We start from the raw sequence: 24,351 nt of genomic DNA, 5'->3' as shown, positions 1-24,351 counted from the left end.
CATCTGCAAGCTAAGCATACATACCTTCTGCCTGCCTGCTTGTCCATACCACAGCCCCTCTTTGTGCAGTCACAGAAGATTCCACAAGTGCTGACTTTTGAATCCCCGTTACAAACAAAGGTTTCAGGAGGAAGCAAAAACCCTCCATCAGCCAGGTAGGTCTAATATGTTTATTGTTTTACCCAAACAAACCCTGGGTTCCAAAGTTAGAGAAAGCTTTGAGAAATGTTATCTACATGCTTCAGTAGTTGGCTGGTTTAGACTAGAGCTGTCTGGGGGCGTCCAGATGGGAATTTGATCCTAAAGAATTTAGGAGCCACATTTGCTTCTCAGTCTACAAGTCTTGGGTGTGTGCTGTGGGGAGTTAGCCCCAGCTCCTTCAGAAGGCCCTGGGTTAATCTTTTCTAAAGAAAATGCTGCAATGGCAGAATCATCAGAGAGGAAAATAAATGTAATCTTGCAAAGTAACTTTTAATCCCTGCACTAAGCACCTGTGTTCCTGCCAAGATACCAGTGATTACAGACTGATGGGAGACTTCAAGAAACAGCAGAGGGAGCCTTTACAAATTAAGACTCAATGTTACCCTGGGATCTAATCTCTTAGAGAGTCAGCAGTCTAACATTCTAATAAAAGCTATTCAAATAGCAAATAAAGTGCTTTGCAAATCTGTTTGTGACTAGAAGCTGAGTTAGTTCACTAGATTCATGGGGTCATATCATTCATTACTTGCAATTTAGTATCCAGACAGCTACCAGGTATTTGTGAAAACAGCTGTGGGTACTAAACGTTTTATGAATTTTAGCCAAATGATTATATATGTGAAAATTCATATTAAATAGCGATGTTTGTTATTCATTATCCTCCTGTTTAAATTGCTTCAGTCATCCAATTGGAGAGCAGAAACATTATCATGTGACTTAGGTGCCCAATCAAACAGCATTTATAGTCAAAGAGGACACAGTTAAGGGAAAAAAAGAGTTATCTGAAAACTATACATCCCAAGCTTTTCAATGGCTATTTCTGAAAAAACAAAGACATTTTTGCTGGACATGTTGGTAACACAGGCTCCCCACTAGGTTCTAACACAATCCCCACAACACGATTTTAAAGGTGCAAATCTGTATCTAGTAGGCACGACGGGAGGTTTCAAATCATTTTAGCCAACTCAGTTTTAAAAAGCACCTTTATTCTTTATCCTCATGTAGACAGACTTCTATTTGAATCCCTCCACTCATTCTCCCTTCTCAATCACATCAAATTCAAGCTTCTTGTTACCACTTTCTATACCCTACACAGTATTGCCAGTCCCAAGCATTCAAAAATCATGACTCAAGCCCCAAAAATGCATAAGATTTTAAAACATAATATATTCAAGGTTCTTTTTATTTCTCTTCTGGCTTTTGAGCCTTTAGCGTGCACACAGATCACGCTCTCACAATTTTCTTGCGACTATAAGGGCTACAAACTTATTTTTTCTTTTAAAATGAAAAATGAGATTCTCATCAAACCACCTGTCGTGGAGCTGGGGCTTTAATAAAAATCCTAGATAGCATGAAAATCATAAGATTTGGCAACACTGCCTACATAACTCTGCCCCACCCCCCTTAGTTGCCCTTGTCTCTTATAGTTAAGGCTAAGATTTTGTCAGGGATATTTTTAGTAAAAGTCACAGACAGGTCACGGGCAGTATAGAAAATTTCACGGAAGCCCGTGACCTGTCCCTGACTTTTACTAAAAATATCCCTGACAAAATGGGGAGCCCAGCTGCGGGGGCTGCACCAAGCTGCAGGGGCTGCCTCAAGCTCTGGATGCCCACACTACCTGTGGGGACTCAGAGCTCCAGGGTTCCCAGCCTCAGAGCTCCGGGGTACCCCCGCCACCTGCGGAGCTCTGAAGGACCCCCGGAGCCCACGGCAGCTCAGAGCTGGGAGGCCCTCACCCCCCGTGTCGGCCAGGAGCTGCGGGAGCTCCACTGCGGCTAGGAGCTGTGGCCCCACCTCCGCCGCAAGTGGCAGGGAGCTCTGGGGGGGCCCAACTGCCTGTGTTGGATGGGAGCTGCGGGGGTGCCCCGCTGCCCATAGAGGCCAGGAGCTGTGGCGCCGCCACCCACGGCAGCTTAGATCTGCAGCACCGCTGCCCATGGCAGCTGGGAAGTCCGTGGGGCCCCCGGCACCTGTGGCCACATGGAGTTGCAGGGTCTCCCCGTCACCTGCTGAGGCCAGGAGCTGTGGCCTCACTGCCCATGGCAGCTGGAAACTCCGGGGGACCCTGGCACCCACAGTCGCAGGGAGCAGCAGGGGGACCCAGCAGCTTTCGGCCAACAAGGCTGAATTCATGGAGGTTGCTGGAAGTTAAGGATTCTGTGACTTCAGCGACCACCATGAAAAAATTATAGCCTTAGTTATAGTGTCCTTCCCCCCTCATCTTGTGCTCCACCTGTGGTGCCAGGACAAATGCTCATTTGTCCATTTCCCCCCGCAATCATCTTCTACCTTGCCCCCTACCCAGGGAACACATCCATAGAACACTCCTGACCCATCACCCTCTCTTCTTATAAGAAACCTTTCTCTCCTTTACTCATTAAACCACTCACTTATGCAGAGTGCAAGTGTCTAATGTTGGCAGTGAGGGGTGTGAGATCTCTGGAATTTAAGCTAGTAATTGCTGTTGGGAGATGACAATGGATAAGGGAAATTAAGTAGGTTTATTTAACAAAATAATTTGTAACCTACAAGTTTTGTTTCTGTCAAGGTTTGTGCCTATCATCACCTCGATCAATCTACCTGTGTTCTCCATGTCCACTGAAGGTAGGACAAGAAGTAATGGGCTTAATCTGCAGCAAGGGAGATTTAGGTTAGATATTAAGAATATCTTTCTATCTACAAGGGTAGCAAAGCTCTGGAATAGTCTTCCAAGAGAGTTTGTGGAATTCCCATCACTGGCGGTTTTTAAGAACAGGTTACATAAATACCTGTCAGGGATGGTCTACATATATTTGATCCTGCCTCAGTGCAGGGGTCAGGCCTTGATGATTTCTCGTCCCTTCCAGCCCTACATTTCTATGATTCTATGACTGAATAGCACAATCCTGTTATGACAAAAGGATGCTGCAAATAAACTGGTCAGTCTTTTCCATCTCTAATTTCTCTGATCCCCAGAGGTAAATGGAAGAATGGACCCTTCAGTGTTATTTTCCAACATGTTTTGTAAATTTATACATTGTTTTAAACTGAGGTTTTAGAATAAAGAAAGCAAATGCAAAACATTCCATTAGAACCTGTCTCAAAGAAGCAGGTGGTGAATGACAAAGGCAAATAACAAATACAAACAACAAAGAAATTGAGCATAATATGAAAACAAACAAAAAACATCTTGGGATTTTCAAACCAAACAGAAGGTGATTAGCTACTGATACAGTGGGTCAAATTCCTCCCTGAACTACTATGACCTCATCCTCTAGGACCTTCATAACACCCACATGGTGACATTAAATCTGACATGAATTTGGCCCATACATTTAAATAAATGTTACAGTATTTTTATTGCGAATTCTCAAATTTCTCAATGTTCAACTGGATTTTCACTGAGAAATATTACAGTACATCAGGTCTTGTGTGTGTATGGAGAACAGAGTCATTTTTGGACCGCCTGGTCTTAAATGTTTCCTCACTCGCAGACTCCAGATTATTGAATAGGGCTTGTGGATTACAATTCACAGCCCAATCATTTTATTTATTCTGCCACAAGTATCTTTCTGATGCCTGGATGGGCCAGTATCATGTTTATGCCAAGTTCAGTCCATATTCTAAACAATATGACTAGGGGGAAGAAGGAAAAACGTACAAAACTGGATTTTCCCACCAGCATATTGGTCTTTAAGTTTTTGTAACCCAGACCAGGGGTTCTTAACCTTTTTCTTTCTGAAACCTCCCCCCATGTTATAAAACCTCCACGGCCACAACAACTATTTTTCTGCATATAAAAACCAGCGCTAGCGTTAGGGGGTAGCAAGCAGGGCAGTTGTCCGGGACCCCATGAAGCTAAGCTGCTCAGGCTTTGGCATAAGCTCCAGATGGCAGGGCTGAGGGTAAGGGCTTCAGCCCTGCGCAGCTGGACTTTAGCTTTCTGCCCTGGGCCCCAGTGAGTCTAACACCGGCCCTGGTTGGCAGACCCCCTGAAACCTGCTTGTGGCCCCCCCACAAGAACTGCTGACCCAGACTACATGGATTTTCCTTGTGCTCTGCCCCCTTCCCTGCTCACAGCATGTACACCAGGGGTCGACAACCTTTCAGAGGTAGTGTGCCGAGTCTTCATTTATTCACTCTAATTTAAGGTTTTGCGTGCCAGTAACATATTTTAACGTTTTTAGAAGGTCTCTTTCTATAAGTCTATAATATATAACTGAACTATTGTTTCCCTGGTGAAAACAGAACTATTGTTGTATGTAAAGTAAATAAGGTTTTTAAAATGTTTAAGAAGCTTCATTTAAAATTAAATTAAAATAGAGCCCCCCAGACCAGTGGCCAGGACCCTGGCAGTGTGAGCGCCACTGAAAATCAGCTTGCGTGCCGCCTTCGGCACCTGTGCCATAGGTTGCCTACCCCGATGTACACTGTGCAAAATAGGACAAGGAAAATAAACCAGTCTCTGTGGCATCCAGAGTGTACTAGGAGCTTCAAGGAGAGAAATGGAGAGGAGATACCCGTTCCGCCTGGCCAAGAGTGCAGCCTACAGTGTGATATCTTCACGAACACTACCCTGGGGAAACTAAGGCACAAAGGCAGCAAAGTGACTTGCCCCCAGTCACAGAATAGGTCAGCATCAGAGCCAGACGCAGAGCCCAGAGCAGACCGAACCGCCCTGCCTCCGGAACAATGCACGCTGCGATCTGGAGCTGGGAGGCGGTCCAGCAGCCATTCCTGCCCCTGACATGATGTTGACAAACACATGGAGGGATCCCCCCATTTACCCACCCCCATGCCCTGGCGCGTCTCCCGCGCCCAGGTCGGTCTGCAGCCTCCCTCCTCTCCCATCTCACGGCTTTCACCAGACCTCTGCTCTCATCTAACGAGCCTGCAGCCTAACCCTTCACACCCCAGCTCCGACAACTCCCCTACCTGAAACCCACTCTGCGGCGGCCACGGCAAATCGGCAACGTACTCGGGCTCAGGCAGCTGCTGGGAAATGTAGTTCCCTCCGCTGGACAGTTCCCTATTGGGGGATTGGCGCTAACGAGAGAGAAAACTCTAGTTCCCAGAAGGGATGTGATTCCAAGTGTCTCTTTAAAAGCAATCCCGGCTGGCAGGCAGTGTAGATGCAGAATGGTTCTGCTATAGGGTCTATAGGGATTGGGGATATGAACAGGTAGGGGAAAGAGTCCCCTCTTTATTAACATTTGAAATACCAGCAGTAATTAAATACAACAAAACCTGACCTCAGCAACCAACCGAGCAACAGGCTGAGATTAGTTACTTAGTATAGATGGTGTCCATTTAAAGATCAAACTAACAGCTCAGGGAAGGCCTGGTTCTCCCACCTTTACCCACAAATGTGGTTTTTGCTCAAGTGAGTAGTGCCAATCAAAGGAGTAAATATTACTTAACATATGCAAAAGTTATGGAGTCAAATCCAGAGTTACTATCCAAACACCAAATTCAACCTATGAATACATTTTAAGGAAATATTTTATTTATGCTCAGCCTGGTTAAATTATAGAACAACTTGAAACTACATCTCGGAGAAGCTGATGTAGTGAACCATGATAGAGTAGTTAGCACTAGGTACAAAAAAAACAGGACACCTGGGATGATCCTGAGCCCATAAAACTGGACAGTTGGGAGTGTGTACTGAGCACCCTTTCAGATTTCCCAGGGCTGCTATGTTAAAAAAAAGGATGATTCTGGGAAAACCTGAACAGGTGGCAACCCTTGTTAGAGTCCAGCAAATAAATTCATAACAAATTTATTTTGCAGGAGATTCAGGTGGAGAGAGGAGATTTCTGTAGGTTGTGATTTACTCAGCGTAATTTGTTTTTCAAAATGCACCAAATAATTTCTGTGACTAATTCTTGGTCTATAGCTCACCTATATTGTTGATATTCAAAATGCAAACTTTTAATTGAACACATGGGTCACATGGTATGTTTCTATTCTCCGACTGGGCACGACTCTGAGAATCAGGTTTCTGGTTCAGATAGTCATGATTACTAATTCAGAATCTGCCTTTCTTGAACATTCTGCATTATTCACCCTTTCAGTGAACAGTCTCCCCCCATTCCCTCTGTTATACTTGTTACCTAGTAAGTTCACAGAAAAAGGGTCACAAATGCAGTCAAATATTCAGAGGGGTATATTTTTTTTTACAATATTCACTCAGTTCTGGCATAATTCCTTATTTAGACCTTAATAGTTCTTATATTGCACTTTTCATTTGTAGATCTCAAAGCATTTTACAAGACTGAGTAAATATCATTACTCCATTTTATAGGTGAGGAAACTGAGGTATAGAATTGACATGGCTTGTCCAAGGTCACACAGTTGCCTAACTGATCGCCTTGACATTGTTTAAAGCATGCCTGATATGGTTTTCTGTATCTTTTTTTTTTCAGATACTGATAGTACCATGACGCAATCACCAGACATAATGTCTCTGCAGATGATATCCACTATTAATAATTCATCCTTGATTCAGCCAGGCTTTTCTCTGCTGAATTTTGATGGGCAGGTGTTTTTTTTTGGACAGAAAGGCTGGCCAAAGAGATCTTGCCCCACTGGAGTTTTTCTCCTTGACTTAAAAAAAAATGAACTCAAATTGAAGCCTGCATTTTTCTCTAAGGATTCCTGCTATCTTCCCCCTCTCCGTTACCCTGCTGTCTGCCCTCTCAGGGGCAGAACAGAGTCTGAGAAATGCCATTATGTCATCCATGGTGGGAAAACACCAAACAATGAACTATCTGATAAGATTTATGTTATGGGTATAGTATGCAAACCTGGCAAGAAAATCACCTTTAAATGCACGGAGAAAGAGTTAGTTGGGGATGTTCCTGAAGCCAGATATGGCCATACCATTAATGTAGTTCATAGCCGAGGTAAAAGCATGAGTGTTATATTTGGGGGTAGGTCATATATCCCTCTTGGACAAAGAACCACAGAAAAATGGAATAGTGTAGTAGACTGTATGCCCCATGTGTTTTTGGTTGATTTTGAGTTTGGATGCTGTACCTCATACATCCTTCCAGAGCTTCAGGATGGACTTTCTTTCCATGTCTCCATTGCCAGAAATGATACCATCTACATCCTAGGGGGTCATTCTCTTGAAAATAACATCAGACCCCCCAACCTATACAGGCTAAAAATTGACCTGCCACTAGGCAGCCCAGCTGTGAGCTGCACCATCTTGCCTGGGGGGCTCTCTGTCTCCAGTCCTCTTGTGACTCAGACTGGCGATAAAGAGTTTGTCATGGTTGGGGGCTACCAGTGTGACAACCAGAAGAGGATGTTTTGTAATACAATCACTTTAGAAGATAACAACATAGAGATTGTGGAAAGGGAGACCCCAGACTGGACACCAGATATTAAACACTGCAAGATATGGTTTGGTAGTGATATGGGTAATGGGGCCATATTGCTTGGTATACCAGGGGACAACAGGCAACTAATTTCAGATGCAAACTACTTTTACATTTTGAGATGTGGAGGAACAAGAGAAGATGACGAGGAGGCGGCACAAACTTGCAGTCAGACATCTACAGAAGACCCAGGGGACTCCACTCCGTTTGAAGATTCAGAGGAGTTCTGTTTTAGTGCCGAAGCCAATTGTTTTGACGATGATGATATTGACACCTATAATGAAGATGATGAAGAAGATGAATCAGAAACAGGCTACTGGATCACCTGCTCTGCCAACTGTGACATTGACATCAACACTTGGGTCCCTTTCTATTCGACTGAACTGAACAAGCCAGCTATGATCTACTGTTCCAATGGAGATGGCCATTGGGTCCATGCTCAGTGTATGGATCTGTCTGAGGGCATGCTCATACGTCTTTCAGAGGCAAATGTCAAGTACTTCTGCAATGAGCATGTTGATCTTGCTAGAGGGCTGCAAACACCGAAGAAGGTTCTGCCTGTGAAAAAACAACCCATGAAACCACTGCGCAGAAAAACATCCATGAAGTTAGCAACTCCAGTAAAAAAATCTTTTCTTCGGAGGTTATTTGAGTAGATTTGAGCTAATGATTAAGGTTCAGCTAGGATTAAATGAAGAAATCACAAACCAAGGATAGTTAATGATGATTGAAACAGAATATTAGAGCTCCTAGTGTTTTATTTTATTAATTTTAATTATTAGATTGTTTCAGTTTAATGTAGTTCACAAATAAATGTTTATTATGTGTATTGTAGTAGCTTTCAGTGGTCCCAATTAAGATTAGTGCCCCATTGTGCTGGGCACTATACAAACACATAGGATCATATTTAGACAGCCTTCCTCAAATAGAATAGTACAATTATGTCATAAATATCCCGATTGACTTTACAGAAACTATTTGAAGAGTAAGGCACTACCCTATGTGAATAATGATGTAGATTCTGATCCATAGGAAGCACAGTGTTACCCATTTTGCTTTTGCAAATCTATCTACTCAATCAATAGAACTAGAAATATCAAGTCTAATTCATGATTGCATTGCTCCAGTTTTACATTGGTCTAATGAATTAAAATCAGGTGACTTAAACTGATGTTAAATTGGAGTAAAGCCATGTTAGTTCAGGCACATTGTATCAAAAATATGAAGGCAGTTTTCAAAGGGGCTCTCTAACTTGGGAAGCCTCTATTTTGGGGTGATTAATTTTGGACCTAATTTTGATTTTGAGAGGTGCCGGGCAGCCACTGATCAGCGCCAGCTGGAGTTGTGGAAGCTCAGCTCATCAGAAAATCAGGCCATTTATTTAGGTGCCGAAATACTTGTTTTGTTTTCATTTTTCAAGGTCTCATGGACAGGCCCTCCCCATGTAAGAAAGATCAATTTGTTCAGCCTGCCATTTGTGTTTGTATTTTGAAAAGTATAATGAACTAATAAAGTTTATAATAAAAATGGCCTTTACCTTTGTTTCCACCTATTATGTGGGTAGCTAAGTACTGTGAATCTCAGGTTGAAATAGCTCTGTCTTCATTTGCAAACAATGACTATAACTGGTATAGTATATATGTCTGAGATGCCTATGTGAAGTCTGATAAAGAGCCTGATTCTGCAGCCGCTTCTTGCCCAGAATTCCCATTGACTTCAAAAAGAGTTCCTCACATTGAACAGGACTTTTATCATTTCCCTTGGGTCCACTGCTACCCTGCTATTTCTTTACCCTGCCCCCTGCCATGGGGTGACTCTGCAGGTGTGAAAGTATTGAAATGTAGACTGTAGCTCATAGTGGTTCATTTTGCCAATGGGCCATTGTGAGGGGTGGAAACTAATACCGTTGTGTGCTCAAAGCAGAATGAATTCAGATGGCAAAAGTCACTGTCAAGGTTGACTGGCCCAATATTTTATTAACTTTTTGTGATGTCTTGGATTACCTGTTTGTAAAGTCCCTGTAAGTCTTAAATTTATTTTATTTTACTTTTGTTACTGTATCAATTCACTTAAAAAAATTAATATAATCAGATCAACACTTGTGAGCCTACGATACTAGAGCAGTGTGTTCATAGTTCAACTCACATGCCTGGCCCTTGGATAAAAAAGAAAAACAACATGAGCAGAACAGTACTCTTGAGCAACTTGTGCAGCTCTGGTCACGTGCAACCCTTGCAAACCAGTATATGTAGTCAAACATTCCTGAGCAACCCTAATAGTCACCCAGGAATGCTCACAGCACCACACTCATGTCCAATCCTGCAATAACAATCAGTATGCACATAAGCAATAGAGGAAAACAAAGATCTACAATAAACCAATGCCAGTTTCCAGCTTTTAAGTGTGTTGGGGGCTGCAGTGCAGAAACTCAGAAGTGAGTCAACCTGATTCTCCTCTCACACTAATTTTACACTAGTGTAAGTCCATTGGCTTCAATGATGTTACTCCTTTTTCATGCCAACATAAATGAGAGCAGAATCAAGCTCAATATATTGTTCCAAAGAACATGAAATATATCCCTTAAAGTTGGTAGAAATTTGGCTGCCAAGATCCATATTCTGTAGGGCAGATTCTACTCTGCTAAGGCCACACTATTCTGGAGACATAAAGAGCCAGAAACAATCTCCAGGGACTAACTCTAGCACATAGAGTGGCATAGGTGACTTTTGCCACACTGCCACCATCACATCCTGCAGCATGAGATCACATCAGAGGAATGATTAATGGTAGGAGGGGTCATGGCCAAAGTCCTCTGTGCTCAGGCTATTCTGAACTACATAGCAGCCCATTGATAGACATGAAGAGGCTTCAATATGTTAGAATAGCCCCTGTGGTTGCTGAAATTTACACTGGGGTCTACATCAGCTTCCAAAGCACTATATAATATGGAAGACTAGAATCTGCCAGGCACAAAAAATGGCTTACAGCCACCTTTTGTCTAGTCACCGCCCTGTGCCCCTCCACTCCCGGGATGTGCCTTCTGAGAAAAATAGCACAGAAGCTGGCCTTATCACTTGTCCAGCCAGGGGCCCAGTCCATTGTACTAATAAATTGTATATTTGTGTTGCCTTTTTAAAATATGCATTTATTTCAAATAGAGAAGAAAATTGCTAAGTGAAACCATGAGTCCAGCTTTGATGTTAGAGGAAGCTTAACTGGTATCAAATCAGAAATCAGAAAATACAATTACTGCAGGAGAAGGAAGTCATAAGCAGTATAAAATATAATATCCCAGATGGACTGAAATAAGAGATCAGTGGTCATTAGTCACTATTGTGAAGATGCTTAACATAGCATTCAAGATTAGAGAATATACCGTATATACGCGTTCATAAGCCGAATATTTTTGGTAAAAAAGTGACGCATCAAAGAGTGGGGGTCGGGTTATAAATGGGTCTACACCAAAATTTGATGATTTTAAACTCTATGGAATCGTTGAATTGAATATCTAATACATTGTCGTTTTGTTTACCCCTCAGCTCCCATTGGCTGGGAATGGCGAACCAAACCACAGGGAGCTGAGGGGCTCCATGCCTGCGGACACTCCAAGTAAACAAAACATCCTGACCCGCCAGTGGCTTACCCTGTTGGGCCGGTAGCCAAAGTTTTCCAACCCCTAAAATATAGGGTCAGCTTATGAAAAGGTCATACAGTTTTTGCTGTTTTACCTATCCATTTTGGGGGGCCAGCTTATAAACGAACGGGCTAATGAACGAGTATATATGGTAATTGATTTTGTGCTGTCTCCAATGCCACTGGAAGGCAGATGTGTGCTGTGAAAAAGTGCTGATTGGTTCCAAAAGATGGATAATCAATAGAAAGTATTCCTTTTTCATAGAGGGTTGGTTAAGAAGATAAAATGTAGCAGATATTAATGTATGGGTAAGGAAACCTCTTTCACATCTGCATCTATCTGTCTTGTTTTGTAACAAGTATGGGCAATATCATGATCTCCAATCTCATTTTAGGGATATGATTTTGCTATTGGCTTTCAAAAGACTCATTCATGGATTTTAATGTTTATAAAAGGGACCTGGAGTCTGACATGTCTTCTATCTATAGAACAGGTACAGCGTAAATAGTGGTAGTGCAAGCTTCCAAGGCACATCTCTCTGCTTTACACATCTTCTGTAAAGAATCCATGTGTTACAGACAAAACAATAAGGCATAGTTTTTAAAAAATGACTAGTGATTATGGGTACCTCCACTATTGGGTACCTAACTTGAGACATTTAAGAAAGATGTGGACAAATTGGAGAGGGGCCAGAGGGAGCAACAAAAATGATAAAAGGATTAGAAAACTTGATCTATGGGGAAAGATTAAAAACACTGGGCATGTTTAGTCTTGAGAAAAGAAGACTGAGGGGGGACCTGATAACAGTCTTCAAATATGTTAAGGGCTGTTATAAAGAAGATGATGATCGATTGTTCTCTGTGTCCATTGAAGGTAGGACAAGAAGTAATGGGCTTAATCTGCAGCAAGGGAGATATTAGATATTAGGAAAAACTTTCCAACTATAATGATATTTAAACTCCGGAATAGGCTTCTAAGGGAGGTTGCGGAATCCCTGCCATTGGAGGCTTTTAAGAACAGGTTGGACAAACTCCTCTCAAGGATGGTCTAGGTTTACTTGGTCCTGCCTCAGCACAGGGGAGCTGGACTAGATGGCCTCTCAAAGTTCCTTCCAGCCCTACATTTCTATGACTCTATTATTTTTTAAAGGGAACTGACTTCTGAGAAATTGCTAAGCACCAGCCCTCTGAAAATCAGGCCCCATTGCCAGGGCCGGCTTTGGCTTTTTTGCCGCCCCAGGCAAAAAAGCCGCCAGCCGCCCCGGGGGGAGGGCGGCGAGCCCCGGCGGGGGATCCACTCTCCCCCCGGCGGCCGGAGCCCTGGGAGGAACGCGGCGAGCCCCGGCCGGGGCTTCGCTCTCCCCCCGGCGGCCAGAGCGCAGGGGGGCAGGGCGGCGAGAGGGCAGCGAGCGCCGGGGGGAGGGCGCCGGGGGGGGAGGGCGGCCAGAGCGCCGGGGGGGGGAGGGCGGCGAGCCCGGCCGTGGCCCCGCTCTCCCCGGGGGCCGGAGCGCCGCGCCGCCCCCCTCCAGGTGCCGCCCCAAGCACAAGCTTGGTGGGCTGGTGCCTGGAGCCGGCCCTGCCCATTGCCATTAAGGCATCTCAGTTTGGGGCTCAAAAATTGAGGCTCCCAAACTCCCTAGTCACTTTTTGATAAATATAGGCTCCAATTAGTTTATAAACCTCCATCTCTGACACACACATATATCTGTTGGGCGGGGTGGGGAGGCGGACACACAGAACTCTATACCACGTGAGCCAATAAACTTCTTTACCTCATAGCAGTAGTAGGTATCTTAGCCTGTTTGTGGTATACTCAAACACAAAGCTAGCATGTTACACTGTCACAATGACTACCTTTTGGGGTGAAAAGGTAGTTCAAACTCCAAGCATCTTCATTTCTTGGTCCCTCTCCTGAGACTGCCAAGGGGGCCAATTACTGCTTTCTGAATGCTGTAGTTTTAAGATGTTGATATTTGTATGATGTAGACACTACTAAGAACAATTTGGCCTGATTTCAATGGTAATAAGCACCAGAGTTGTTGGGAGCTGCTGGAGCTCAAAACCTTTGCAAATCAAGTCAAATTTAATCAGGTCAGCAAACATCAACTGGTGGATTTGAACTAGTGCCCTGGAGATGAAAGGGGCTCTACCTCCTTACAAGTGCTCTTTATCCTCCAGTTCCCCTATGATTCTGATGCTATAAGTATATGTGGAAAGTGAAACCCAGACAAGGAATTAAGCTAATCCAAAATCTCAGGAGACTCATTGAGCTATGTTTTTTAACATGGCTTCAATTTTTCCACCCACCATTTTGTGTCAAATGTCAATTGAAAGTATAAAATTGAAGGTACAAAGTATAGCATTTAGATGTCTAATTACCGGATTGTACAAGAAAAGCAGATAGCTAAAAGACGAAACGTTGTCATTTGTGCTCACAAAACTGATAGAGGTTTCACATACATTTTTGAGCTATCACTGTGATGGGCACAAAAAGAGAGAGAGAGAGATTATGTATCTTGGGTGGAGTGGAGGCAATGAAAGGAGACAAGAACTAAGAGGTAGGTGAGTTATTTTTGCAATTGACTTTAAAGCCAAGGATGGCGAGCTAGAATTTGATGCAGAGGATGTGAGGAAGTCAGTGGAGAGACTTGAAGAAGGGCTGGACATGGTCAGAGCAAGGTAGATGAATTTAAACAGAGACTGGATGTCATTTCTAAATGAAGCAGTAGGAGATTCCAAGAAAAGTAAAAGAGTTTTTAACTGTGCTATGGTGCATGTAATGTCCTATGGAGTGAGGGGCTGGAGTGGGCTTTTGGGCTTCATGGGGAATCTTCATATGTGTTTGTATAACGGCTACCACAGCAGGGCCCAAATCCTGCCTGGGGCCTTTGGCTTTACTATAATGTAAATGTTGACAAATACTCATGATTTGAATGAAAGGTACTGAATAAATGCAAGATAATTATCTTTAAATTGTTTGCACAGCTAAAAAACTGTCCAAGACATACAAATCCAAAGTCGATTTCTAAGAACTTTATTTAAAACCAATTTTAAAAATAAAGAAACTGGAATACAATAAGTAAGAATAAAAACCGTAGACAAATGCTGTGTTACAATGCATTGAAAACATCTTATTCAAATTAGAAATTATGATGTAAATATCTAGGGTCTGGTTCTGAACTCCTTTATTCCAGCATAAATCAGGACTGATTCCATTAAAGTCAATGGAGATATCCTTATGAAAAAAAAATGGTGTGAGACCAGAATCAGGACCCTAGCTTGCTACACAACATTTCACAGCACAATAATTGAATATGCCTTTAATAAGTTCTTACAGAAACTCTAAACAAAGAAAAATATAGAGTATGATTGTATAAAAACAGCAAGAATTCAATACAATTTTCACAACAAGAAAACCATTGCCCACAAAGTAATCATCTGAGGTATTTATACTAATTATTAGAGTAGAAAAAATATGTTTTTGAAAGCATAAAATGAATACAAGTGTCTCCACTTATTTAAAGCCACTTCAAAATCAAACAGCTTAATGATAGATCTTTTCTCAAATATGGAGGGAAAACCCAGTGCACCTTTTAGCAGTCAAGAATCACTTGCATTCAGATGCATGCCTGTGCGTCTGTAGTATTGTTTTTCTAGTCTCTGTGTACAAAAGCTTCACTTGCAGCAGGTGTTTAGCATTTGAATTGTTTAGTTTAATGAGTTAAAACTTTCAAGCAGAAAGTCTGTTGATTTAAATAATATGACAACAACGGAAAAAAAGAGATGAAACTAAATTCAAGTTTGTTACAAAAAATAAAAATAACAATTGCCTTTCTGATGAGTGCCAGCCAAACTGTGCATAGTTGCTAGTACTTGTAATATGTCTTGCTGGCTTAATAGTGTAACTTCCACGCTGTTATTTCACAAAAGAATATGTTTAAATTCCATTGCACTCCTAAGTCCCAGTCCATGTACTGTTCAGTGTATTGAACTTCCCCAGAGTATGTGCCCAGTCTTGTAAATCCTTAAGTGCATGAGTAATCCTTACTTAGTCCTGTTGAAGTCAGTGAGTCAAAACTCACTTGCTTTTACATAAGCAGTTTGTTGAAGTCATTTTTTGATTTGAGAATTTCAGTAAAAATACGGAGATAATTTACGCAAAAGGAGCAGATTTTGGACCATTGACTTGGATGGAACTACATGTGTGAGTAAGGTGGGTGAAATTCACTCCTGTGCAGAGGGCTAGCATACACTATTTAAATCCCATTTGAACCCTACTTTAAAGACTAGTCTTAAATGTTGCATTTGCCTTATGCTGGCCCTCAGCACAGAGATGAATTTCACCATGAGTGAGGGTTGCTAGATTGGACGCTGTAGTACTGAAACGGATTCAAGTATAAAAAACATGGTATATTACAATCACAGCAAATAAACATGCAAAAAAACGGATACAACATATTTGCATGATGAAATATTTCCAAACCAAACCAAAAATATTGTTTGAGTTGGTTTCTGAATTTATTAGAAAAGTTTGCTACATTATGTAAAGAGTTAAAAAAATTGATCTGGGAAGAAAAAGAATTAAAATGATCAAAATCAGCACTATGCTATAAATGGAAAATTATACTGCAAAATATATAAAAGGCACCATTTTTTGCAGTGCTTCTGAAAAATGATTTGGAAGCATGTAAGTTCCAAAAAACCCTGTATTAAATATTGGCAACCCAAAGTTCTGTAATGCTTAAAGTTTGTTTAAGGAAATGATATGAAGTGTGAAATCTAAATTATAAAACTCTTTTATGAGAAGTAGATATTGCATCCAATAAAATCAAAATAATCAGTCAAAATAACACTAAAATATATTTAGGAATTACTAGCACTTAATTCTCCCTATAAATTGTCTATAAATGGTAAATACCAAATTCTAAAAGATACAGTATATAATCACAACTAAAAACTACTACAAAAGATAAAAACTATTAGCTCTTTACAGTTTAATTGCCAATGAGCCAAATGCAATATCAAAACAGAAAATAAAAGCAAAATTGAATTGCTTAAAAAAAACACATGTGCAGTTATTTGTGCATTTAATCCTGTGTCATGTATAATTCTCCAAATATCAAAATACCTCAGCTAATCATTGCGTAATGAGCATGCAGTGTTGGATTTTCAAAAGAGTTTAGGAGCATAACTCCCAGTCATTTAGGTACTTTTGAATTATATTTCCTGAAAAGTTTATCTGATTAATTTTGTAATTTAAATTTGGACCCCAACCAGCAAGGCACTTAAGCACGTGCTTAACTTTAAGCATCCGAGTAGTCATACTGAGTTTAATGGGACAATTCTCGTGCTTAAAATTAAGCATGTGCTTAAGTGCTTTGCCACATCAAGGTCATAAAGTATGCTATTAATTCGATTAGTATGTTCAGGAATAATTTGGTTGCCAAATTTCACCACATTTTTTAATAAATATTCAACGAATATGTTAAAATCATTTTACCCATGGTCACTATTAAAGACTGGATATTTATCACCTGTAAGAGTCAAGTTTGCTGTGCTATCTGATCTATTCCCATTATGTATATAAGGCATCTATCAATATCACTGTACAAGAAAATTGGCACCATTTTAATGATGCCCCTAGTCCAATGTAAACTGTTCTTGTGAGCTTTCTAAATATTGAAGTAATAATGCTTAGCGCTTAAATAGCTATTTCATTTTCAAAGCAGTTCACCATTATTGACTAAATAATTGTCACAACATGCCTGTAAGATAGGTAAAAACTATTTCTATTTTATAGGCATGGAAACTGTGGCAGAGAAATTAAATGACATGCTCCAGACAGCAGTGTCAATATCAGAGCCAGGATTAGAACACAATAAAAGGTTCCCTTAGTCTGTGAAATATACCCTATAGAAGAGTATAATAGCAATATACAGAACTGAGGAATCACTATAGGCCAGATCCTTGGCTGCTGAATATAAGTGTAGCTTCATTAAGGTCAATAGGGGAAATTCTGCCTCTGGAAGTCAATATGAATTGTGACATTGTCTTCATTGGATTTCACCCAGTGGAGCTAAGATGATATACACCATTTGGGATTTAATCTTGGAAGTACAGATTGCCTATTGAACAAAGTTCCTTGTGCGTGCCAGCTGTTAGCAAAGCTTGAAAGTATACAATGTACAGAGACAACAAATATTTCATTTTAAGGTCTGATTTCAAAGCTTATGCACAAGCTTGCATTATAGAACAAATTGACTAGATTATAATTATTATTTTAAAATGCTGACTAATTTTTCTCTGTGCTTGTACAGTACCTAGCACAATGAGCCCCAAACCTGATTGGTCTCTAGGCACTACCACAATATAAATGTTAAATAAAATAATAATATTTTAAACTGTTGGTGAGGTCAACCTTTGGAGCTTGAATCAATGTGTTATACAAAAAATACTGACTCTGTACTTCAGAATGGTTATCTAAATGTCTCCATGTTTTAAGAAACGAGAGGCCATCAATTAAAAAAAGAAAAACTATTCTTAAATAGTAAGTAAAATGCAATGATGCAAACAGAAAAAAAAACATCCTCACTTTCTTTGCAACTGTCATAAATCTTCTGAATCCTCTTCATTTCACACACATCACATAGTCTAAAAACATTGGGTCACTTTGGCTATTTATTAAACAATAATCTGAGACCAAAGTAAATTGACCACCTTTCTTTCCACTTTTACCTCACAAAATGGCTGGAAAATGACACCAACCAGTTACTCTGTATTACCATTTTCTGGAAACTACCATCCAGATGTTTACCAAACTCCTCTGAGTAGGGACAGATTCCCTTTAACACTCAGTGTAAAAGTGATATTTGCAGGCCTTACTGCACCCCGTCCAGGAAGACTTAATTGCAAACCCAATTCAAATGATCGTTATGTTTAGAATGCCATAGAATCAGTCATTTCTAAAGTGTTTTCCAATGCCAGAGAGTCTTCTAAACTCTGCTCTGGATCGATTGTGAAGCCCTGACTTTTCAATGTATTATGGGCATTCATGAACTTCTGCAGGTACTTAGAGGTATACAGCCAGTGGTGCTTCAAGACATCCTCCATTTCATAGCATTTTGACTGCCTGGCATTCATTTTTCGGAAACGCCTAAATAATTTGTTCCCAGATTCATTCCCTTCACTTGCCCAGGCGCCAATGGAGCCATCTCTTTCAATGATTTCAGGAACATGAGCAAGAGTTTTGTGAAAGTAATTCGTAATCTTGCCCTCATATCTGTACTTGAACTTTGTGGACAGGAGCTCAGCAAAACGTTGTGAGTTGAAGCTATACTGACACAGCAATTCTGGGCACTCTTTGGCTGGGCATGAAGACCTCCACACTGGTTTCATCTTAAGGTAAAGGTCCATCAGTTCTCTTAGGGCTTCATGCCTTTCCTCACACTTTATTAATTCACATACTGCTTCCACTGTCTCTTTGGTCATAAGCTTTCTAGCAAAGTTTCCATTCATCCTCATTATGGGCTTCAGGTTCATCTTCTTCCTAAGGTGCTTGTCAAGAGTCGACTGCCACCTCTTCCTCTCTTCTTTAGATATGTCAGGGTTCTTGTACACCTCACCTATCTCAAACTGGAATATCTTGTAGAACTCAGCCGCATTGCCAATGTCACAATGCAGTGCATCTATGGAAGGAACAGTCTCAATAAAAGGTTTGGCAGAAACACCCTTCACTCTATCACGTAACTCATCAACAGATTCATTATATGGGTTGGACCTCCATACCTCATACCGCTCCAGGTTTTCAGCATGACTTCTTGTTATGGAGTGGAGGACCAAGTTCTGAGAGGCTTCCAGGCGGGTTGCATCACAAAGGGTGCAGATGTAAGTAGAGCCTGAGGCTTCAAGGCCTTCCACTTCACGGACAAGTTTCTCATCATACCCTGTACCCCTAAAGATAAATTTGAATGTTCTGAGGATGCCTCCCATTTCAAGAAGCAGAACGCTGCTTTTCATGGTCTCTCTTTCTGCTATGAGAGGGCTCAGGATGGCTGTCAGAGTCTCATGGTCCGATTCATCGGCCAGCATAAGGCACAAGGGCTTGCAACACAGCTCTGAATTGGGCTTGACTTCTTCAAAGATCCTTACATTTTCATTACCATGAGCTATACTGATGTTCATGAGCGTGAAAGAAAATCGAACTGCCTTCTCAGGGACAGCTGGTCCACTTCCATGCTTCTCACTGACATCTCCCATCCCATCACAAGACTCCTTCACCACTACAGTGAAGGGGCCATTCAAATAGTCATCCAGGTCTTGTGCTTTCATGCCTTCCAAAATGTCTTCCTCCATGTCCATTAAGGCAGAAACCAAGGCTGCATCATATCGAAACCTCTTGGCAATCGTATCTACTGGGTAGTCATCAACTGAGTGTGGCAGCCCTGACAGCCCATCTATAATTCCCACTTCTGTATTAGTGGACACATTTTTCAAAGGGGGTTTCCACTCAAATGGATGATAACCTGGCAAGAGTGCCTTCTCAGCAGTGCGGAGAGCATGCAATGGCTGGAAGATCTGCCTCCCAGTTATAGCTTTTACAGTTCTGTACATTTTATGGTACTGGCTACAGCTGAGAAAGGTGTTGACTCGGATTGCCAGGCAAACAGCTGGGTGAAGCCCTGATCCCTTCCCCTGCATTATTGCTTCCAACTCATCTGCTTGTCTGTGTTCATTTCTTGCTCTCAGAGCCAGTAGGAACAAGGTTAGGCACACAGACTTTATATCACCTCCTTCTTCTTTCTCAGCAAAAGCTTTGACTTGAAGCTTGAGTTCTCTCAGACGATGCTTTTGCGCTCTCCTGGTCAATGAGAGTAAGTGTTGCCTCGGTCGGCCGCCTTTATTTACGTGCGTGTAAATCTCTTTCCTTTTCACCTCTTTGTGGCTGGAAAGATGATGGCAGTATTTGCCCAACAAAACCTCCTCATCACATTCTTTCACTGGGCATCGCACAGCCAGGGAATTGAGGATGTTCAGGAAGGATTTCACTGGACTCACCAGGTCCGTAGGGAAGCAAGGGTATCGGCAGGAGGGACAATAGCTGCCCATAGCTTTGAGGCACTTAAGGATGCAGGTTCTGCAGAATAAGTGACTACATGTTGTTTCCACTGGGTCTGCCAGAATATGCTCACAGACCTGGCAAGAGATGGACTTAACGAAATCTGCAGGGTAGTCAACTGCAAGAAGTTTGGTGCTAAGATGTATTTTCTTGCAGTTGGCAATCTTTTTCATAAGGTTTTTGTTGTTCACCTGTACTTGTTTTTTTACACCTTTAGTTTTTCGGGCACGTTCTGCAATGATCTTGAGCCTTTTGCCCAGCTGTAAATTGGATGGCTGGTTCTTTCTCTTGACCCCACGACGAGCAGTATAACAAACAGTGCAGTTTGGGGAGTGGGACTTCCAATCCATGGTGCTGTTCCTCGGGAAATACACTTCACATGGGGCATTGCTGAACTTTCTGTGGATGATGCTCCAGCAGTTGTGACAAAACCGAGTGGGGTGGATTGTGTCGATATCTCCTCGCACGTCAATCTTAAAAACCTTGGCAATAAGATCCGGCCAAGATGTTGCTCTTTTCTCTTTCTTTCTCAGAAGTCCCTGAGTTTCACTGTCCACTGGTCCATGCACAGGATGACTTCTCTTGTAGCGATCAGTTTTAAATGAAACTCCACAGATGCGGCAGAGCTGCTGCAGGTTTGCTTGATGAGCTGCATTCTCTTGCATTTTCAGGTTGTCAGCATCTTTTTCGAGAGCCTGCTTACTGTGATTTAAGTCTGTATCTGCCAGAAGTGGCTTTTCTGCCACTGGAACTGCCACATCCATCTGCACCATAGTGCCTTTGTCCAAAGAGGCCACCTTCTCTTTATTTGCCACTTGGTTGTCTCCAGAAGGTGCCTTTTCAAATGATCTCACTTTAAACAGCTTGAACTTCCATTCAGAAAATTTAGTATATGGGTGCTGGATTTCTTCCGGCATGGTGTGCAGGCCCATGCTTGGTGACGTCAGCACGTCCATTCTGGCGGGAACTGGATTACCTGAGGGGGAAAAAAGAGAGCACTGTAGGTAAGTGAAATACTCCAAAATGAACAATGGTGCAAATGTATGAAGCATGTGGATTTTAAGAGGCATAAGTCTACAGTCATTAATGACTGGTAGATGCTTTGACAATAAGCTGTTTCCCAAAGTCTGAAATACCATTGTAGATATAAATTATGTCACGCCAGTAAGATATCTGGACAATCACAAAGAGTAAAATTCACCCTTGTGCAGAGGGCCAGCAAAAGACCTATGCACCACTTCAGATCAATTTAAACCCGCAAATCAGGATTTAAGTGAGGCTTATGTGCTGCATAGGCTTTGTGCTGCCACTCTACTCAGAACTCAGGAGTAAATTTCACCCATATTGCAAAATAAGCAAATGTTTCCATGAAAGAAATTCCATGATTGAATTAAACAGACACAGGCTACAGCATAGTACCATCTTAAATTGGGGGTAATAATAATGTCATGAAATGGCTAGTGTATGTGCCATTGCCCTCTACTGGACAGAATTGGAACAGATCTGCTGTGTGTCATAGGCTCTATACCGCTAATAACTAAAGGAGAGTTTCCTTTAGTTCAAGTGGTAGGAGCCTAGGCTTTTGGATGAAAAAGATTTGATTCTATTGCCGCATTTACTTTAAAGATCTGAATGGCCCTGGTGTGTGACAACTGTTAATCCTTAGAGAGCCACACATTTGGTACTACTAAAGATGCTGGGAAAGATATTAAAGTATGGATGGGACTGTGTGCAAATGCAATAGATTTTCACCAGTTTTCAAGTACCTCTAGTTACAAGTAAAATCAATTTGGTGACCTCAGTGTAAACTGAGGATATTTACCCACACTGCAGGGTTGCCGTACAACACTACACAATTGTAACCTTTGCCCAGGCTGGAAATGGAATCAGGAGAGAAGGGTACTGAGAAGTAAGGTACGCTGGCAGGCCTTTGTAAAGGATGCTTGCACATGAAGAGCACCTGCTTTCTGCACTCACCTGACCCCAAACACTCCTTTGCCTGTATGTTGCCTATTGAGATTATAAACTCTTTTGGGTAGGGGTCTATCTACTTATATGTCAGTAAAGCACCTTACACATTTTGAGTGTAATAAGAATACACAGTAATACTGATTAACATGCATACTCTGATTTTATCCAGAAGGAGATGGGATTAAACTATTGAGTGTGCATGACAGGTAGTAGATTGAGATGCCTAAAAATGGAAGTCCATCTGTTTATCTACAGGACAGAAGCAGAAGGTAGGGGCACTGTACACTTCCCCACACAGTCCTACCGATGTGCCTCAGCCCTGAGCCTGATGTGGACAAATGACCATAAAAACTGCATTGAGACCACCAACTCACTTCACACACCATAGGACAGCGAACAACTAACAGATAGCAGCATCCAATCCTCCAACCTTAACTGCTCACATCTATATCCATGTTCACACAGGTAGTCCCACTGAAGTCAATGGAATTACTTGAGTGAGTAAAGACTATGATATCTGATGACTTATGATCACTGCTTATATGAAATTGAGTTAAACTGGAGGCTGAAAAGTGGAAATATACATCTCTCATACCATGTTTTAAATTCATCAACACCACTACCACCACTTCACTTTTTAGGCCCTGATCCTGAAGTGGGATCTTTAGTGTGTGGTTCCTTTAAAGGCATTCCATGTTAGCTGATCCCAATGCAGAATCATGACCTCATTTAGGTTCAGAAGGCACTTAGCCACATACTGACTTAAATTCAATGGAACAGATCCTCAGCTGACGTAATGGAGCCATGACAATTTACTGCCCCAAAGGGACAACTCACATGCTTAAAGACAGGCATGTGCTTAAATACCTTGCTGAACTGCGACCTTATTTGGAAGAGTTACATGGTTTGGGCAATTGAAAATGTCTGGTCAAATTTTAGATTTTGTAAAAACAATCTATTATCAAATACACCACTGATGTTGTTGCTGTGGAAACATGACATTTTATACAAATAAATATTCCTCTGAGGGACTTGCAATTCAAACATTGCAACATTGTGCTAGTGGATGAGAGTCTGAAAATAAAATTGGCTAGTAATGAAAATGAAATTGAAAATGAAATTGGTTAGTAACAGAAACAAAGTAACATGTATTTTAAGAATATATTATTTTAACCTTATAGTATTTGTTTCAAATAAACTCTGTATCTTCACTTAGCTATAATGCTCTCTAAAACTCTAGACCACTGTATCTATTCTGAGGATGCCTGCGTTCCTTTCAGTGTCTGAAATTTTGATCTGTCTTTCCTGCATTATGTTTCTGAGATTATCTCTTTTAAAAAAATATAACCTTTCAATGGAGCAATATTTCAATACAATCTTCCAACGTCCAGCTGGAAAGGATTACTAGCTCTGATTAAGTTCCAAATCCAGAGTGACATGTCAACCTGCTCAGCTCTCGCCTTAAGAGTTTAACTTCAAAATCCTTCAAGTGCACCTTGGCAAAAAAATTAAGGGTTTGTTTTCTTTCCAGCTTCTCTTAATTCCATCCCACTGAGAACAAGTTGCTTGCATTGCTATATCCATCTGCCTGCACTGCTATGCCCTGCTGCCTACAATGCTGAATATGAGCGCCTGCACTGCCATCCCCTGCTGTTCTTTTGGGCTATAGCCTGCTGTCCTACTTGTTTGTACCCTGCTAGCTATAAAACTGTAACCTACTATCTGGTGCAGATGTATGACAGCTGTACCCGTTGTCTTGCTTGACTGGACCCTGCTGACCTAGTTGTCGAAATCTCCTACCAGCAGAGCAGTGTCCTGCTTGCCCCACAAAAGTCCTGTTTGCCTATTGAGCTATACTCTGCTGCCTGCAGAGGGACTGAATGACTTGTTGTCCTTCACTGTTTTACCCTATTCTCCTACAGTCCTTTGAGCTGCTCTATTGTCTTGCTAGAATTCAAATGGGAGGAGAAGAGGTGAGATCAGCAGGACAAAAATAAATATTACAAAATATCTTTTCCTTAGGTGACTGTCAGTCCAGAGATAAGATCTGCCTGTCTCACACTA

General features: G+C 41.6%; 3 protein-coding genes across 7 annotated transcripts in view; 1 reads left to right on the top strand and 2 right to left on the bottom strand.

The window, feature by feature from the left end:
• Positions 1 to 5,266, bottom strand: part of IFTAP (intraflagellar transport associated protein) — a 71,698-nt gene extending 66,432 nt beyond the window's left edge. For 2 of the 3 annotated variants that reach the window (XM_005304510.4, XM_065592762.1), the window contains exon 1: positions 5,119 to 5,266. The gene's annotated coding sequence lies outside the window, so the exon portion shown is untranslated. The remainder of the gene's footprint in view (positions 1 to 5,118) is intronic. The other variant, XM_042849178.2, reaches the window with a different exon arrangement.
• Positions 16 to 9,095, top strand: RAG2 (recombination activating 2). 3 transcript variants are annotated; one of them, XM_024100357.3, is made up of 3 exons: positions 27 to 155; positions 2,753 to 2,808; positions 6,609 to 9,095. In XM_024100357.3, exons 2-3 carry the CDS (start codon positions 2,796 to 2,798, stop codon positions 8,222 to 8,224), a joined length of 1,629 nt encoding a protein of 542 aa, XP_023956125.2. In that variant the 5' UTR covers positions 27 to 155; positions 2,753 to 2,795; the 3' UTR covers positions 8,225 to 9,095. The 3 variants fall into 3 exon arrangements, with proteins under 3 accessions (XP_005304571.3, XP_023956125.2, XP_065448833.1); XM_005304514.4 differs by lacking the exon at positions 2,753 to 2,808 and having other exon boundaries at positions 16 to 155; XM_065592761.1 differs by lacking the exons at positions 27 to 155; positions 2,753 to 2,808 and adding an exon at positions 5,336 to 5,566.
• Positions 9,096 to 17,883: 8,788 nt separating this feature from the next.
• On the bottom strand, positions 17,884 to 21,264 carry RAG1 (recombination activating 1). Its single transcript, XM_005304584.4, has one exon. It carries the CDS (start codon positions 21,246 to 21,248, stop codon positions 18,138 to 18,140), a length of 3,111 nt encoding a protein of 1,036 aa, XP_005304641.4. The 5' UTR covers positions 21,249 to 21,264; the 3' UTR covers positions 17,884 to 18,137.
• Between the last annotated feature and the right edge of the window lie 3,087 nt (positions 21,265 to 24,351).

The sequence above is a fragment of the Chrysemys picta genome, chromosome 4 (genome assembly GCF_011386835.1).
Source record: "Chrysemys picta bellii isolate R12L10 chromosome 4, ASM1138683v2, whole genome shotgun sequence".
In the NCBI taxonomy this organism is placed as follows: domain Eukaryota; kingdom Metazoa; phylum Chordata; order Testudines; family Emydidae; genus Chrysemys; species Chrysemys picta.
Note: the sequence above shows the minus strand (reverse complement) of the source record. Positions and strands in the feature narration are given on the sequence as shown.